The following is a 16,841-nucleotide window of genomic DNA, read 5'->3' as shown; positions in this document are numbered from 1 at the left end:
CCCTCCCTCCCTCCCTCCCTCCTTCTTTCTCTTTCTTTTTGAGACGGGTTTTTTCTATGCCTGTCCTGGAACTAGCTCTGTAGACCAGGCTGTCCTCAAACCCACAGAGATCCACCTGTCTCTGCCTCCCAAATGCTGGGATTCAAGGCGTGCGCCACCACTGCCCGGCTCAAAGACACAGTATTTCAAAACCTACAAATCTGGCCTATGTCATCCTGCTTCTGTATCCCCTCATTATCTTCAGGGCACCCTGAAATACAAAGTTTTTGTTGCCCATTTCTCCCTACATCACACCCCAGTGCAAAATTTTACTTGAATTAGTACAGAGTTTGAAGCTTGTGACCCTTGCACCTCCCCAGGACTGTTTCCCAGATTTTCTTCCTCCTGAAGGCAGGGTCGGAGGGAGGAGGGGGGAGGAGGAGGCGGACGGAGGAGGAGGAGGAGGGAGGAGGAGGAGGCGAGGGAGGAAGGGAGAAGAAGAAGAAGAAGAGGAAGAAGAGGAGGGGAGGAGGGAGGGGAGGAGGAGGAGGAGGGAGGAGGCGGAGGGAGGGAGGAGGAGGAGGAGGAGGAGGACGGGAGGAGGAGGAGAGGAGAAGGAAGGAGAAGGGACAAAAAAGAATCGAAGACGCCATCATCACTCAACTCATCGCCTCCTCCTCCTCCTCCTCCTCTTCTTCTTCTTCTTCTTCTTCTTCTTCTTCTTCTTCTTCTTTGTCAGTTCCCTTTCAACCTTCAGAGCTTTCAAGTACTAACTCCTCCAGGAAGCCTTCCCTGAACCCCAAAGTCAGGTGCAAAATGTTCTTTCTTCTTTTGCTTCCAAAGCTACCCTGCTCTACCAGAGTGGCAGGCTTCTGCCTGAGATGGGAGCCCCTGGGGGGTGGGTTCCTGCATTCCACACTGTGCAGCCCTGAGGTTACTGCCTGAGATGGGAGCCCCTGAGGGACTCTTGCATCCGGTACTGTGCAGCTGTGGGGTTAGTGCTAAGATGGGAGCCCCTGGGTGGCTCCTGCATCCGGCACTGTGCAGCCATGGCGTTACCGCCTGAAATGGGAGCCCCTTGGGCAGGGGAGGCTCCTACATCTGGCACTGTGCAGCCCTGGGGTTACAGCCTGAGATGGGAGCCCCTGGGGGGGCTCCTGCATCTGGCACTGTGCAGCTGTGGGGTTAGTGCTGAGATGGGAGCCCCTATGGGGCTCCTGCATCCGGCACTGTGCAGCCCCGGGGTTGCTGATGCCAGGGTGCCCCATGGTCAGCATCACGATTCACTGTGGCTTGGTGAGCAGAATCGTGTCCCCTGGTTCTAGATGTTTACAGTAGTGCCCATCTACACAAGCCTCTCCACTACACGGCTTTCCTAGGTACGTGAGGGTTGGTTGAGAGCAGCTTAAATGTTGTAGAATAGTAAAACTACCTCTCCTACAAGAGATGGCAGGCACATCTTATTCCACATTCATGGACTCAGAAGGAGTCTGAGAAGTGAGCAGGGGAGGGACACGCCATCTGATGCGACTAAGGACTTTAATTGCAGCAGCCCCTGTCCCTGGCTGTGTCAGGAGCTGGAGTGTCTCATGCTGATGGCACAGGGATGGCTCAGACCTCTTCTACTCCCATGGTGGAGTTTCTGAATCGGTCTTCATGACTCCTGGCCACTGCCTTCTTCATCCTCTGGAGACCCTCCAGCAGCTGCACAGCTCAGGCCTACAGGATGCTCCTTCTAGAACCTTCAGGGTCTCCCAAGGTTACATGCCTTAAATATTGGCCAGTTATCGGAGAAGCTGAATAACTGTTTCCTTTGAAAACTCCTTTGATGAGCGCTTGTGTTCATATCTGAAAGAACAGAGGAGAAGACAGCTTGAACAAACTTTTTTTTATTATGAATAAAAAGTCTAATCATACTCTACCTAGGATTCCTATGATTGTTCATGATTCTGAAAACAGGCCTGGAGACATAGCTTAGTTGGTAGAGTGCTTGCCTAGCATAGAGAAAGACCTGGTTCAATCGCCAGCTCTACGTTAAATAGGTTTGAAGGTGCCAGTCTGTAATCTCACCATGGAGATGGGGGCAGGGCAATCAGAAGTTCAAGGTGATCTTGCTGGTTAGTTTCTGTCCACTTGACACAAGCTACAGTTATTTGGAAAGAAGGTACTTTAATAGAGAAAATGCCTCCATCAGACTGGCCTGTCAACAAATCTATAAGACATTTTCATGGTTAGTGACCCAACCAACTGCAGGCAGTGCCATCACTGGGCAGGTGGTTCAGGTTGTTTAAGAAAGTAGAATGGGCAAGCCAAGGAAAGCAAGTCAGTGGACAGCATGCCTCCATGGCCTCAGCTTCAGTTCTTGTTTCCAGGTTCCTGTCTTGAGTTCCTGCCCTGACTTCTGTCAGTGATAGACTGTAAGCTGTAAGCTGAGGGCAAACTCTTTCCTCTCTAATTTGCTTTTGACATGGTCTTAATCACAGCAACAGGAAGCAAACTAATACAGTCAATCCTCAGCTAAATAATGAGTCTGAGACCAGGCTAGGCTACATGAGACCCGTCTCTAATAAAATAATTCCCCAAATAAAAACAGTAGATTCTGCTGGTTTGAGCTAAGATTGACCCCAAATTATGCTAAGTACTTGAGATTTGATGGTTTGTTACCACAGCATAACCTAACTTATTTTGACTTATATACATACATGTAACTTATTGCGTGTTGTCTTTGTTTGGGTCATAATCTAAGTGCTTATATGTCTCAGTTCACCTTCCAACCACCTGCACAGTAGATGTCACTTTCATTTTGCAGAGAAGGAGGGCTATCAGCAGCATACCCAAGTTCCTAAGTGGCGGACTTTAGGCTTCCCAGTAGGATGGTAGCTGGGAATCATCACTAAGACCCAGTAAGTAATATCAAATACCTAATATAGTAGTCTGTAGACAGTTGGATTATAGGTTTTCTGTACCCACAAAGTCTTAAAGAAAGTGTCCTGGCAAGAAGTGGCTGGGGAGACTGAATTCCCAAGAAGTAACTCAGGCTTGTGCCCATTGTCCCAAGTATGGACTTACTGAAGGTCCGAGGATGATCCTGTTGGGAATTTCTTGGAGAGTGGCAGCCAGCAGTGTTGAGACTTGACTCACTGGCCTTGCAACAGCAACAGAAGATCTTGGAAGCCATGTGTTGGGAAGAGGAAAAGGCATTGGGCAGCTGGATGTGCAGCCCCAATCCCAGAAGCCCATTGTTGGCTAAGCAGTGGGTCACACTGGTCTGCTCCCCTCCCACTGTCAAGTCACTTACCTATCCAGTTCCACCACTTTGAAGGCCAGAGTTGACCTGTCAGTAGAAGGGTGACAAGCCTGTACTCTGGAGCTCCTCCTTCAGCCAGCAGGTGGTGGTGGGGTCCTTCCTTATGGCTCACTGGCTGAGTTCTCTCTCGAATGAGCCCAAGACTCATAGAGCTCACACATGCCCATCCGTTCTTTGCCAGCCTCGCTGCCAGCAGATCTTTAGCACAGATTTTAGGTGAGTTATCTTCTTGCAAGGATGCTGAGTGGGCCTGCAGGACCTGAGGTTCTGTTTCTCATCAGGAGAGCAGGAAGAACAGTTTAACCCAGAGGAACATGTGTCTACCTGTCGCCTGCTGCAGTGATGGTGGCGTGGGTGCTCACGAGAAGTCCCTCTGCTCACTGTCCTCTTTTCCCATGGGCCTCATTGGCTCCAGTTTATTTCAGTTGGGCCTAGGTCTGAGGGAGCAGGATCATGAAGTTCATTCAAGTCCCCTGCTCACTGCTAATTGCTGTGTTACTGTGGGCTAGCCCATGCCTGTCTCTGCCCACATCGGCAAGACAGATGGTTCACTGGGTCTGATGATCCAAGGCATTAAGTCTACCACAATCCAGTCTCCTTTCTCTCTTCCATGTCCTGCTCTAGATCCCTCTTTTCTATCACAAAGACCTTGGTAGAGAAAAAGGATGACAGATGGGTTGGTTGGTATGGGAAAGGAACGTGCATGAAAACACCCTTCATTGGACTTTATTAGGAGAAATGGTCGAGACTGTGAGATCATGATTGAGCCTTGAGGTGGGAGAGCATTAGAAAGGGGGGCAGCATATTACATCATATACTGCACAATAAGGACTTAAAGGAGAGAGAGAGGCTTCCCTTTCAGACCTGGAAAGGAGCTTCATTAACTGCCATAGACAACATAAGTCACGGAGGCCCAGAAAAGAAACCTTCAGAGAAAAAGCCCTCAACTAAGGGAAATAAGTGGCTTTTATATACTTTTAGGGAGTATCAGGAGGGTCTGCACTGGTGTGATTTAGGTCAACATAGTCTATGTGACAAAGCACTGGAGATGCCAAGTACTGGGCAAGATTAGAAAATTAGGTGATGTTTGACACAGCATGACTTATTGACTCTCTATTCGAGAGAAACAGTGGTGGGGGTGGGGGTGGACGGACCTGATTTCAAGCTGTGGGATGTGGCCTCTCAGAGTGACCAGAATCTTAAGGCTCAGGTCTGTGATCTCACAGCCCCACTCTGGAAATTTACATCATAGTTGTTGAGTGTCAATCACAGCACCCAAGTCTACTCTGTGGTGTCATTACTGGGCTCCAGCTTCATATCTGCCTTACCAGTTTCCTTCCCGGGTTATTTCCTTGGCTGCACATGCACTTGGTCCTTCCATATGGTCTTCCTTGAGTTAGTCAAACCATATCTCTTCTGCCCACAGCCTGCTAGTAGCCACCATGATGACTAATTTTGACTGTCAACTTGTCATACTTGGGAAGACAGAACCCTGATTAAGACATTGCCTCCATCAGATTGGCCTGTGGGCATGTCTGTTGAGGGCATTTTCTTGATAGCTGTTTGATGTAGGAGAGCCCGGCCCAGTGTGTGTGGTGTTACCCCAGACCATGGTCCTTCCTGTGTTGTGTAAGAAAGCTGGCCCAACACAGGCAGGAGGAAGCAACCCAGTAAACAGCATTTCTCCCTGTCGTATGCTTCATTTGTCCCTGAAGAATCCCCGCTTTGGCTTCCCATGAGGATGAACTATAAATCTGCAAACTAAAACTCTTTCCCCCAAGTTGCCTTTGGTTATGATTGTTTGTCATAGCAATAGAAAAGCCAAGTCTAACAGTCTCCCTTACCATGCAGGGTAAGAGCCGGCCCTGGCCTGAGCCTCTTCGGGAGAAGTGTGGAAGCGCCTTTAGCTTGCCTCTGTCCACCTGAGTGCTGTCTCCTCTTCTCCCTTTTCTAGGTTCCAGCAGCCAAGCTCATCTGCGGCCAGCAGTGCTTTCCCAGATGTCTTCAGGGCGGTGCTCCCTGCCTCTTCTTCACACTCCAAGCCTGTGCTCTCAGGCTGCCTGGTCCAGCCTTGTCTGGCCCACTGCCTTCCTCCCACTGCTCCTCACTCCTACTTCACCCACCCCCACACCTCGCCATGTTCCACCTCCTCTAGAGTTGAGTCATTTGTATGTGCTCAGGCTCTCTGGGAAGGGGTCTTTGCCTCCTGTGGTTATCTGAGTGTAGAGATGGTTCATGGACATTGGGGAATGGATGAACAAACCTGGATTTATCCTGCTCTGGTCCTGTGCATAAGAGGTGATGTCACCAGGAAGCAGCAGGAATCATTCTTAATTCAAGAATGCTACAACTAGTAATAAGCTATAGAAATGATCCCTGAAAGTATAGTCTTAAGAATGCCACAACTAATAGGACACTTTTTATCCATCTGCCAAGCTGAATGATGGTGTTTAGATGACTCATGGGGGGTACATTGGTGGGCTCCATGGTAACCCATCTGCTTCTCTTCTTCCATTGGTCCCTCTTTGGGAATAAGCCCTATTTATTTTATATCTAGGGACTGGAATGGAGAACCTCCCTGGCTCCATTGCCCTCCTCACAGTTAATTATTCTTCAAAGCCTTTTGATTCCAATTTGTACACAGTTTTACTCTGCCTCCCCATGCCTATTGCCCTCCCCATTACCCTATCTGCCTCTGGTTCATGATCACAGACGCCCCTCCCCCATCACTTTGGCTCAATTGCAGCTAGAAGATCTGCTACACAGCAAATTCCACCACTCTGTTTTGTGAGCTCACAAGGGCTTCCTGTCCAGCTGTATTTGCTTCAGGCTCTGGTCCTGCGGACATCACCTGTCCTGTGCTTGCTCTTGGCTCACTCTCTCTATGCTCGTAGGAACTCCCTATGCAGGGGGTCTAACCTGCTCTTTCCAGGATTCACCTCCTGGTCCTCCCCTCCCTCTGCTACGCTCACAGGAACTCCCTATGCAGGGGATCTAACCTGTTCTTTCCAGGATTCACCTCCTGGTCCTCCCTTCCCTCTGCCCCACATTCCTCCTCAGGAAGCTATCCTTGTACTGGGGTGGATCAGGTTTTCCTTTGTGGGGTCCCTCTGCTTTTGGCCCCTGTGGATTGTGGCCTTAACCTGCCACTGAACAGTGTCTGCCTAATCTCTAGCAAATGCCCAGTAATATTTGCTAAATTGTTATTTGCCCATGAAAGAAATCTGTGATTTCTGTAATTGGCCAATTAGAGAGGGGTTATGGCTATGCAGTCTAAGCTGGTTTCAAACGTTTTATCCTGCTGCTCCGTTCCCCCCACGGCTGTGATTTCAGATGTATGACAGCTAAAACAGATGGTTCTAAAAAATCGTTCAGCATATATATATATATATATATATATATATATATATATATATATATGTATGTAACACTTTGTGGACTCTGAATCCATGCTTTCAGTCGGCCATGGATGAGAAAGTTCTGAGCAAATGTACATCTCTGCTGAGCATATACAGAATCCTATCATTGCCTAAGCCTTAGGACATAACAAGCATTTCTGTAGCACTAGGCATAAGTAGCCTGAGATGGTTTAAAAGGTAGTGGTGTGTGTGTGTATACATGTGTATGCATATGTGTGTGTGCATGTGTGCATATGTGTGTACGTGTGTGCATATGTGTGCGCATGCACGTGCGTGTGTTTGTGTGTGTGTGTGTGTGTGTGTGTGTAGGTTAGATACAACTACTATGACCTATTTATGGGCCTTGGATTCCCATGTGCTTTGGTGTCCAAGGCTGCTTTGGGACTAGTCCCCTTTGGGTACCTGGGGACAAGTGTTTCTGGAGCTTTCCTGGTGTCAAGTCCCGTGTGGAATCCTGAGGATCCTGAACAAGAGCACTATTTTTGCTCTCAGAGACAGGATGGGTCACCAGGAGCGCCTTTGGGTCTCTGGCCACACCCTAACTCAGGGCAGAGTGGGCGTCCACTCTCTGTTGGTAGAATTCATGCCTGGAGCTTCTCTGTTGAGTGACACTCAACCCTCCGCAGGTTCCTTTCTGCCAATGGGTTTTACTCTAGTTTAAAAACAGCTTCATTTGCGACTTCGCTATTCAAGTTAACGGGGAGAGAGCCAGCCTCAGAGAGAGGCGTGCTCGTGGTCATTGATTAGCTAGGGCAGGTCCTTTGGCATTTGAGGATCCTTTTTCTTTTGTCTCATCTGTATCTATGATGCAGGATGGTGACCCACTTTGTCAGAGGGAACTGTGAAGCATGATTGACAGATATTGGAGGTCAGAAAAGCAAAACAGCCAGCCACTGGCTCTTGGCGGCCATTTGTAGCATGATTAATAAAAACTGAGAGACAGATATTGAGCAAAGCAGCCAATCCACTAGAAAACTCTTACCTCTTAGAGAGCTGAGCCGCAGAAATGTGACTTGTTCAAGGTGTCATAGGCAAAGGAACAGCTTGGACTTCAGTGATTCTGTTTTATTTTCCATTACTGGGGACGGAGGCTATACTTGCCTGGGGTAGGCAGATCCTCTACCACAGAGCTGATCTGCCTGAGTTCCGTTAGTGTGGTGTGCTGGGAAGCCAGCGCTGCTGTTGTCTACCGCCCCCTGAAGTCTGTCCCAGGATGACATGGTCAGGAACGTCTGGTGGATGCTGATGGTGGGGGACTTAAATAGCAAGACTTCACCTGGAGATGGACAGAGTGACATCTTTGTTAAGCATGCACATTTTTTACTTAAATGGATATGGGGTGTGTCTTAATTTCTGTAACACCTTTCTGTGTAATCTAGAACAATTTTTCCTTCTTGAAGTTCAGCGTATCTCTGTACAGTGGGGTGATAAGACCTGTCTGAGGTTGTGAAGATCATGGGGCATGAAGGTCTAAAGGCTTAGCATGGCATCTTGCATACCTAAGTGCTTATGTCACCAAAATATAATGACATAAAGGACATATAGGCTTCTTTTGTGCCACCTGTGCCCTCCCTTAGATGAATATAGGAGCCAAAGAGGAGAACTTCTGTTTTATCTTCAATAGACTATAAGTCTGAGGTCTCTAGAGACCCCACACCACCTTGGTCAGATGAGACAAGGTCACTGACATTAAACCAGCAGGTTTCTAGATTTGGAGGAACCCTTTGGGGCCATCCAGTATAGGAGAGGAGCCAGAAGCCAGAAGGAGAAGCAGTTGATGGAGGTGGCCCAGCAGCGTAGTGTCTGCTGTTGGTGTCCAGTGGGGACACTGTCATCTTTAGAGCAGAGAGATTGCCCTCTCCTACTCTTAGGTCTTACCTTTAGGTTGGCCAAGTGGATAGGAGGCTGTGATGTCACAGAACTGAGAACTGGGGCATGGCGTTGACAGGGGTTCTGGACAGGACCACAGTTCTGGGAGGAGGGGGCTGCTGCTGACCTATACAGTGGTTTGTCCCACTGCCCACTATGTGTTAGGTTGTTAGAAGAGATGTCTCTTGTCCTTGGATTAGTGGACCAGCTAGGATGTGTTATTCTGAGACAGCTGGACCTACTACTGTATAGACACAGGTGTAGGTCCCAGCTACTGTCCCACCTCCTCAGTTTCCTGTGTGAGGTCCCCTGGACACCTTTCGTCTTCATGGCTTCTGCCATTGTCCTAGGTCAGACATCTTTCTTTCTATAACTCAAAGACATATTGCCCCAGCCGAGCCAGTCAGAGCACGGGGCACTCAAGAAGATATGGCAGGGAAGGGGGTGGTGGAGTTCAGGTCCAGCTTTGCCGTGTTCCACGCACTCAGTATTATGTAGTCACGCCAGAGATTAGGAGACTGCGGCACAGCGTCAGGGAGGGGGATGAGTTCAGGTCCAGCATTGCTGTATTCCACGCACTCACTATTGCGTAGTCACGCCAGAAATTAGGAGACTCGGGGGCAGCGTCAGCGCTGAGCATTTCAGCGGGTCAGGCACTGCGCCGTCTCGTGTTCTAGTTAAGGTCTTCTTCCACCCTGAAGGGAAGGTCTGTATTGCCTGCTGCCACCACTTCAATTCTGTCCTGGCCTCTGTACTGTCAGGAACAAGCTCGGAACTGGATGGAAGACTGTCTACACTGACAGGACTAGGCCCTTTGCACACCTGGGTTTATCTTCACCTGAAGGTCACACTTCCAGCACCTGTGTCTGTTTAATCTACAGTGTAAAGTGCTCCCAGGTTCCAGGAAATGGAGGAAAGGCGGCCTTGGTTGGAGGCCATTTTGGCCACCACACACTTTAAACACTTATATCAGGAAATGAAAAGAATAAAATAAATTCCTAGTTCAAGAGTCAAGAAAAAGCACTTGACTATTGAGATGATTCAGTAGGTAAAAAATGCTGCCAAGCCTGACGACCTGAGTTCAATCCCTGGAACTCACATAATAAAAAGATATAACCAGTTCTTGCAAGCTGTACTCTGATAGCCACTTGTACAACCTGTCCTGCCCCCTCTCAATAAACACATAATGGAATGTAATGAAAAATCAAGATAAATACAACAAAGTAATAAAGATTGCCCGTGACTGAACCCAGAAATCACACAAGAGAACCAAAGTAACAAAACCAAACTAATACATCTTTTGGGAAAAAATTTACAAACCAATAAAGTGGAAAAATTTGTTTAGCAAGAACTGAATCTAACAAGTGACTTTGTTTTTATTTCTGTAGTATTAGAATCAAGTTCAGGCCTTCTGCATGCTGGGCAAGTGGCCTGTCAGTGAGCTCACACTAAATACCTTCAGCAAGCAATCTATATTTTCACTCATGTGGTGCCCTGTGTGCCCTGTACCTCCTGATACCACCCATTAGGGAGGACACCATACTCATCTTGGGCCATTCCTGCCCCAAATGGAAACCTTGACTCTGATCCAGTGGAAATAACAGAAAAATATAAACAGATCACTTGAAATACGTGAAATTCGTGATGACTGCGTGGAATCCATGGTCTTGGGTGAGAGAGCTCTGAGGCATTTTGGGTAATCGATGGCATTTGAATAGGGTGCTCTTAGTGTGAGCAGCTTTTGTTCTGGGCCCTGCTAGAGTTAAAGGAGAATACCCTTTGACTCTAAGAATTGCTCATGAAGGTTTAGGATTGGGGCAGGATTCTCACTCTCAGATAATTCAGGAAAAAAAAGATAAAAATTATAAAATGAACAGGGAGATGTGTAAAACACTGATGAATCTGAAAGATTTTTTTCTTTTTTATCTATTTTTTCTATTAAGACAACTTTTCTATAAATTTGAAATATTTTCAAAAGCTATTCGCAAAGTCAAGTTTTTTATAGGCTATTTAGAAGTGACAATATAAGAGCAGATATTTATAAGGTGTGGGGGAGAGACAAAGAGGAGGGACACGTCCTCTGATGCAATCAAGGACTTTAATGCAAGCAGCCCCTCCCTTCCCTGGCTGTGTCAGGAGCTGCGGTGACTCTTGTTGGCACAGGGACGGCTCAAACCTCTTCCCTCCTGTGGTGGAGTTTCTGAATCAGTCTTCATGAATCCTGTCCACTGCCTTCTTCATCCTCATGCAGACCCTCCAGCGGCCGCACAGCTCAGAGCCTGTGTGACACTGCCACTAGAACCCTCAGGGTCTCCCGATGAGGCACGGCTGGAAGGCCCAGTGTTCCTGGCAGTAGCGGTTTAGATTTTTTTTAGGGTATCCTGTTTGTATGTTGTATGCAGTCAGCTCTGAAAGAAAGAAAGCATGCTGGTGGGTGAAGCGCCTTGAACTGGACTCAGATGGACTACCGGGACTGTATCCCTCTGGGATGGACTGCTGGGACTGTATCCCTCTGGGGCGGACTGCTGGGACTGTATCCCTCTGGGACGGACTGCTGGGATTGTATCCCTCTGGGACGGGTTGGCTGTATCCCTCTGGGACGGGTTGGCTGTATCCCCCTGGGATGGGTTGGTGGTATCCCTCTAGGATGGGTTGGCTGTATCCCTCTGGGACGGGTTGGCTGTATCCCTCTGGGACGGGTTGACTGTATCCCTCTGGGATGGGTTGGCTGTATCCCTCTGGGATGGGTTGACTGTATCCCTCTGAGACGGACTGCTGTGACTGTATCTCTCTGGGAGCCCAGGCGCACCCCAGCTTAGTTAGTCGGGCATGGTATTGTTCTGCTGCTGGAAGACGGGGAGCCACAATAAAAAGTCTTGCAAAGCACAAGTCGTAGGAAACAGGGATCTTGACATGGATGGTATTTCCTGGTACAAAGTCCCTTTCTCAGTGTGGATCTCAGCCTACTCGGGCATGGGATATCAGAAATGGAGGGACTGGTGAGCCAGTGAGACCCTTGGCTCCTCACTCTTGATTCTAATAGAACAGGTGGGCTATTGTAGGAAAATTTATCCTTCAATGGGCTCCTGTTTGCAACAAGGGCTTGAGTGCCAGGCGGGTTCCACAGTGGGGAGATGTGAGTGATCCTTATCTATCTGTGGTCCCTGGTGGACAACGAGCTTTGGGAGGCCATCTGGGTACAGGATAAATTTCCTTCAACACGACTGCCTTTCTTCTTCATGGTTTGTGCTTCTGAACTAGGTGGGACATTAGTTCTTCTTTGACCCAAAGACATATCATCCCAACTGAGCTATGCTCAGCTCATTAGCATTTTCAAATATTGCTCATTTGACCTGTACCTGGCTGGGTTTGAGGGGATATCAGAAAACAAACCCAAGGTGGACCTACCAGTCTGGAGCTCAGTGTGTAGCCCCCAAAGTAAAGATTAAACAGTGTCACACAAAATGCACATTCCAGACCACACTGTGGTGTCCAGAAGCGTGTGTGTGTGTGTGTGTGTGTGTGTGTAGCGTCCTTTCCTCCCAGAGCTGCTCCTTCAAGTACAGCTAGGCCAGGTGCTGTAGGATGCACAGAGCCCTCTGGAGTGTGAACAGCTAACTCACACACCCGTAGGGTCTGGCCACCAGGACAGAGCCCCCCTTCCCAGAGGCCAGTGTCTGGGACTCACCTTCAAACTCGCTGCTGCTGGAAGAGAATCTCTTTTCTTGACCAGTGGGGAACTGTGCATTAGTGTACTTGAGATTTGGTTTGTTTAACTCATTCTTCTGAGACTGCAAACCTGACAACGAGAATGGGTGTCATGTGGGAAGGCTTGGCCAATCACAGAAGTGAGGGCACTAAGCCGATAGAAGCAGCACATAGGCTAATGAGGGATACTATGGGATGGGGAGAGTTTGAAACTTCCTTCTTTAAGCGTGCTGAATTTAGAAATACATACTTTTAAAGAATCAATGTTTTTCTATTTTTAAATGTAATGCATATCCATTACAAAAGGAAAAATGATCCAACTCCTCTCCTCCCAGAGATTATCTTTATAAGCATATTTTAACATAGTTCATCAGATTGCATGTTCTATGTCTGTGACTCATTTTCTTCACATAAACATTTTTCCCCACATCACTACATTAAAAAGTAGTAATTGGATGGTATTTTCTTTTATGGATAATTCAAGATTTATTTATCCAATGGACTATTGTGTGTTTACACTTTTTTCTAATTTTACTACTGCAGAAACATGCATGGATTGTATTTAAGCCTTTATGTTCGTCTAGAATAATGACAAAAAACTTCAGAGACAGACGAAGGTCTCTGGAGCAGGGGTAACAGCTTTGACACTGGATGTGTAACTCAACAAATGGCCTCTACTCATACCTGCAATGGTTTGCTTTGGATAGCAGTGGCCACCCAGAGCTGCAGTGTAGACGGGGAAATGCAGGTGGGGAATCCACTAGAGCTGCAGTGTAGATGGGGAAATGCAGGTGGGGATGCACCTAGGCTGAACAGCTGCACAGAGGTGCAGGTGTACTGAACAGCTGTACAGAGGTGCAGGTGTACTGGCGAATTGTAGATCGCACTTCACTGGTGTCATCAGGGGAAAGGGAATTTGTATTTTTAAGATTTTGCTCTTCAGCCAGGCAGTGGTGGCGCACGCCTTTAATCACAGCACTCGGGAGATAGAGGCAGAGACAGGCAGATCTCTGAGTTCGAGGCTAGCCTGGTCTACAAGTTTTGGTTCCAGGATTTTTCCCTGCTCTTTGTCTAGTTTCATCTGTTAGTGGGACGGTGACAGATTTCCACCAGCACTCTCTCCTGCTACGTCCCCATGAGTCTTAGCTTTGCCTGATCTTGATAATCATGCTCTTTCTCTCTGAAATTGCTGATTTTGACTCCTTTCTTTTCTGTGCTGGTCCATCAAGAAGGCTGTGACACCAGCTGGAGGCTGGAATGCCTTCAATGTTCCAAGGGGTCTCATATTGCTGAGGGGGAACACAAGAAGGCGTGGTGATGTGGCCTGGACTTTAACAATTGGAGCGCCAAGGCTTCTTACCAGAGTCTTCCTGAACTTACCTCTCCTGTTTTGTGCTAGGCACCTATGGGCCTTGCTTTGTTCCACACACCCATGATTCCCCAAGTGTATTATTAATATTCCTATGTTACAGAACAGGCTAGCTGAGCCTAATAGAGGCACAAGCCGATTGAGTGACTTGCTCAGCCTCTGCAGCAGAACTGAAACTCAAAAGGGTGTGTCAGCTCCGAAGGCAGGGGCCTTAACTATTGTCTTAGAGTCTTTAGCCTTGTTCCTTAAGTTGCAAAGTACATCCAGATTTACATGGAGACCACACTAAAACACAGTTCTAACTCAGTAGGTTTGTAATGGGGTCTGAAGATGCACTTTTTAAATTTCCAAACAGTCTCATATCTCCTGAGCCCACCTCCAGCTCACTAAGTAGTAGAGGGTGGCCTCGAAACTCTCATCTCCCTGAATCTACCTTCCCAAGTTCTGGGGGAACAGATGTGTGCCACCATACTCTTTTTGTTCTGTGTGTGGGGCTAGGATTGGACCTAAGCCTTAAGGAGTGCTAAGTTAACTAAGTTAACATCCTCAGCCCTAAAAATGTGTTCCAAGAAGCTCTCTGGTGATGTCCGTGCTGCAAGACCTCAGCTCACACTTTAGCAAGCTTGAGCTCACTTGCTGTTTGTGCATAGCCATCTATCTTCCATCTCAATTTAGCTTGGATTTTTTTTTCAATCAAAAGATGAAATATATATCCACAGAACCACTCCCTAACCTAAGGCTCAGGGAACACTGTGGAAGAGAGGGACAGACTGTAAGAGTCAGAGGACCAGGGAGTTGACTATGTGATCATGTCTCCAATAAAGTCAGCCAGAAGCCACACCCATAAAATCTCTCCAATATGACTGCCCAACCATGAGCTGAACAAGGAAGAAACTGGCACGTGCAAGTGGGTGAGGAGAGCCCACAGACTTGTCCTACACAAAGCAGGATTGCCAGGAGGTGGAGAAAGTCTTCCTCAGGAAAGAGCACACACAATTGGTTATTCAATACCAAATAGTCAGCCCTTAAAACATACAGGTAACATCATACTGTTATGTTAACATATGGTAACATATGTTAACATCAGACTGAGCAGGTTGTACTTACGTATTTTAGGAATACATATGTATATACTTATATGCACGTAACAGTTAATGAATATGAGAGAGAGCCATGAGGGTTTGGGGTGACAAAGGGGAAGGTGAAAATGATGTAATTATAATCTCAAAAGATAAAAGTAATAACGAAGGAAATTTGGGGTCATCTCAGGAGGAAGACAGTAGACAAGCTGAGGCTTAGGGAGGTCAGTCAGGGTGTTTTTGTTGGATACCTACTGTAGGATGGTGGCCTGTTCCCTTGGGTTTGACTGGGAGCCTTGGAGCTCTCGATGACGGCTTCCTCACAGTCCTGGCAGCATAAACAGAATATCTTCGAGGCCAGGTTTTGGTAGGTTGCTGTAGGAGGTAAACGAATGGGGACGGTGTATTCTTGAATCTGAATTCATGTTAGAAATTGTCTGTGACTCCCTGTGGTCAGGAAGTTCATGTTGGTTCTTTCTAAGCTGCTGCTGCTGCTAGAGTATGTGTGTGTGTGTGTGTGTGTGTGTGTGTACACCTGTTCATGTGTGTATGTGGAGGCCAGAGGGCAACATCATGTATCTGTGTCAACCATTCCCCACCTCAGCTTTTTGAGATAGAGTCTCCCAGTGGACCTGGAACTTGCCACTTGGACACTTGGCTAGCTGCTCCAGGAATCTGTCTTTGCATCCCCAGTGTTGGGGTTAGAGACACACCTTGCCATGCTCCGCTTTTTATGAGGGTTCTGGGGTTCAGACTCAGGTCCTTAAGCTTCCATGGCAAGTGCTTTACTGCCCGAGCCGTCCCCCCAACCCAGAAGCCCTCTTTTAAGGACATTTTGTTCTTGTTTTATACAGAATTTCCTTACCCATAGAGAGGAATTGAAGACTTTACTCTGCCAGCTTTGTTTGCAGTGGAATCACTGGTGTTGAATTTGTGCCCAGTTCACCGAGCAGGGCTGTTTCCTAGATGAACAAGACGATAGCTGAAAAGTGCTCCTCCTTCATCTGTGTCTGCGCTCCAGTCAGGACCTGCTGCAGCAGAATCCTGCAGGAGCGCCTGCAGGAGCAGGCCACTGGGGAGCAGAATCCTGCAGGAGCCCAGGTGGTACCCATTTTACAGAAGCAAAGTGTTAACTCTATGCAAGGTGACTCCGTGGTAGTAGGTATACAGGACCTGCTGAGCCCATGGTCATTTCATTCCTCTGATTTCCTCTTCATTGCCTCTATGGTATTCCAGCTCCCTGGCCCCACAAGAACGTGGTAAGGAAGTGTATAATCCTGTAGGTTTAATTCCTGGTGTGAACTTTTGCCATTAAGGCTTTGGATAAGTCCCTCAATGGTGAGAGGAAGTGAATCTGGGCAATTCCTCCAAAAACATTTCATGTGTTGATGGCACAAGAGTACAACATTTTGTTTTAGTCCCAGCTCCTTTTTATGTCAACTTTTAAACCTTTAGATATGTTCCATTTGTGTTCTGTGTCAAAAGTTCCTTTTAAGGAACTGTTACCATAGTATTGATTAGGTGTCTGTCATCACAACCAATTCACTTGTTTCTTTTATTAACTGCTGTATTGGTCCTAGCTGCTAACATCTCCTGCATGGGTTATTTCAATAGTCTCCTAACTGGTTTCCCTGTTTCTTTTACCAGTAATGATTAATGCAAAAGCTAGGATTCCCATGTTAATATGTATTATGTCACACTTTTGCTCAGTATCTCTGGTGGTAGAAAGAAATGGCTATAGTAGATGAAGAAATATAGTGTTGAAGAAAGAAAAGGTAATCCTGGAATAGTAGAGATTCTAGTTATAAAAAACAGCAATCGGAGCCCAAAAAATGAATCAGTGGGTAAAAGCATTGCTTCCAAGACCGACAGTCTGAGTTCAGTCCCCAGAAAACCAATGCCCATAAGGTATCCTCTGATCTTTATGTACACATCTGTGTGTACCTGTGTGTATGTACACACACACACACACACACACACACACACACACACACACCAGCATCTTGAAAGAAAAATGTAGAGAATGATCAACAACAAACTTAACATTAGATGATATAGTGAATCTGAGGGAACAGAAAGGAAATAGAAGTTGCACACATAGAAGCAGAGAA

General features: G+C 47.2%; 1 protein-coding gene and 1 pseudogene across 1 annotated transcript; both read right to left on the bottom strand.

Moving 5' to 3' along the window:
* Window positions 1-5,569: 5,569 nt before the first annotated feature.
* LOC119818189 lies at window positions 5,570-5,678 on the bottom strand (annotated as a pseudogene).
* Window positions 5,679-10,878: 5,200 nt separating this feature from the next.
* Tex48 (testis expressed 48) lies at window positions 10,879-15,564 on the bottom strand. The gene is made up of 4 exons (XM_042055310.1): window positions 15,444-15,564; window positions 14,986-15,105; window positions 12,263-12,373; window positions 10,879-10,982 (listed from the first exon to the last, which is right to left on the bottom strand). The coding sequence occupies exons 1-4, from the start codon at window positions 15,562-15,564 to the stop codon at window positions 10,879-10,881; spliced, it is 456 nt and encodes a 151-aa protein (XP_041911244.1).
* Between the last annotated feature and the right edge of the window lie 1,277 nt (window positions 15,565-16,841).

The sequence above is a fragment of the Arvicola amphibius genome, chromosome 6 (genome assembly GCF_903992535.2).
Source record: "Arvicola amphibius chromosome 6, mArvAmp1.2, whole genome shotgun sequence".
Taxonomy (NCBI): Eukaryota; Metazoa; Chordata; class Mammalia; order Rodentia; family Cricetidae; genus Arvicola; species Arvicola amphibius.
Note: the sequence above shows the minus strand (reverse complement) of the source record. Positions and strands in the feature narration are given on the sequence as shown.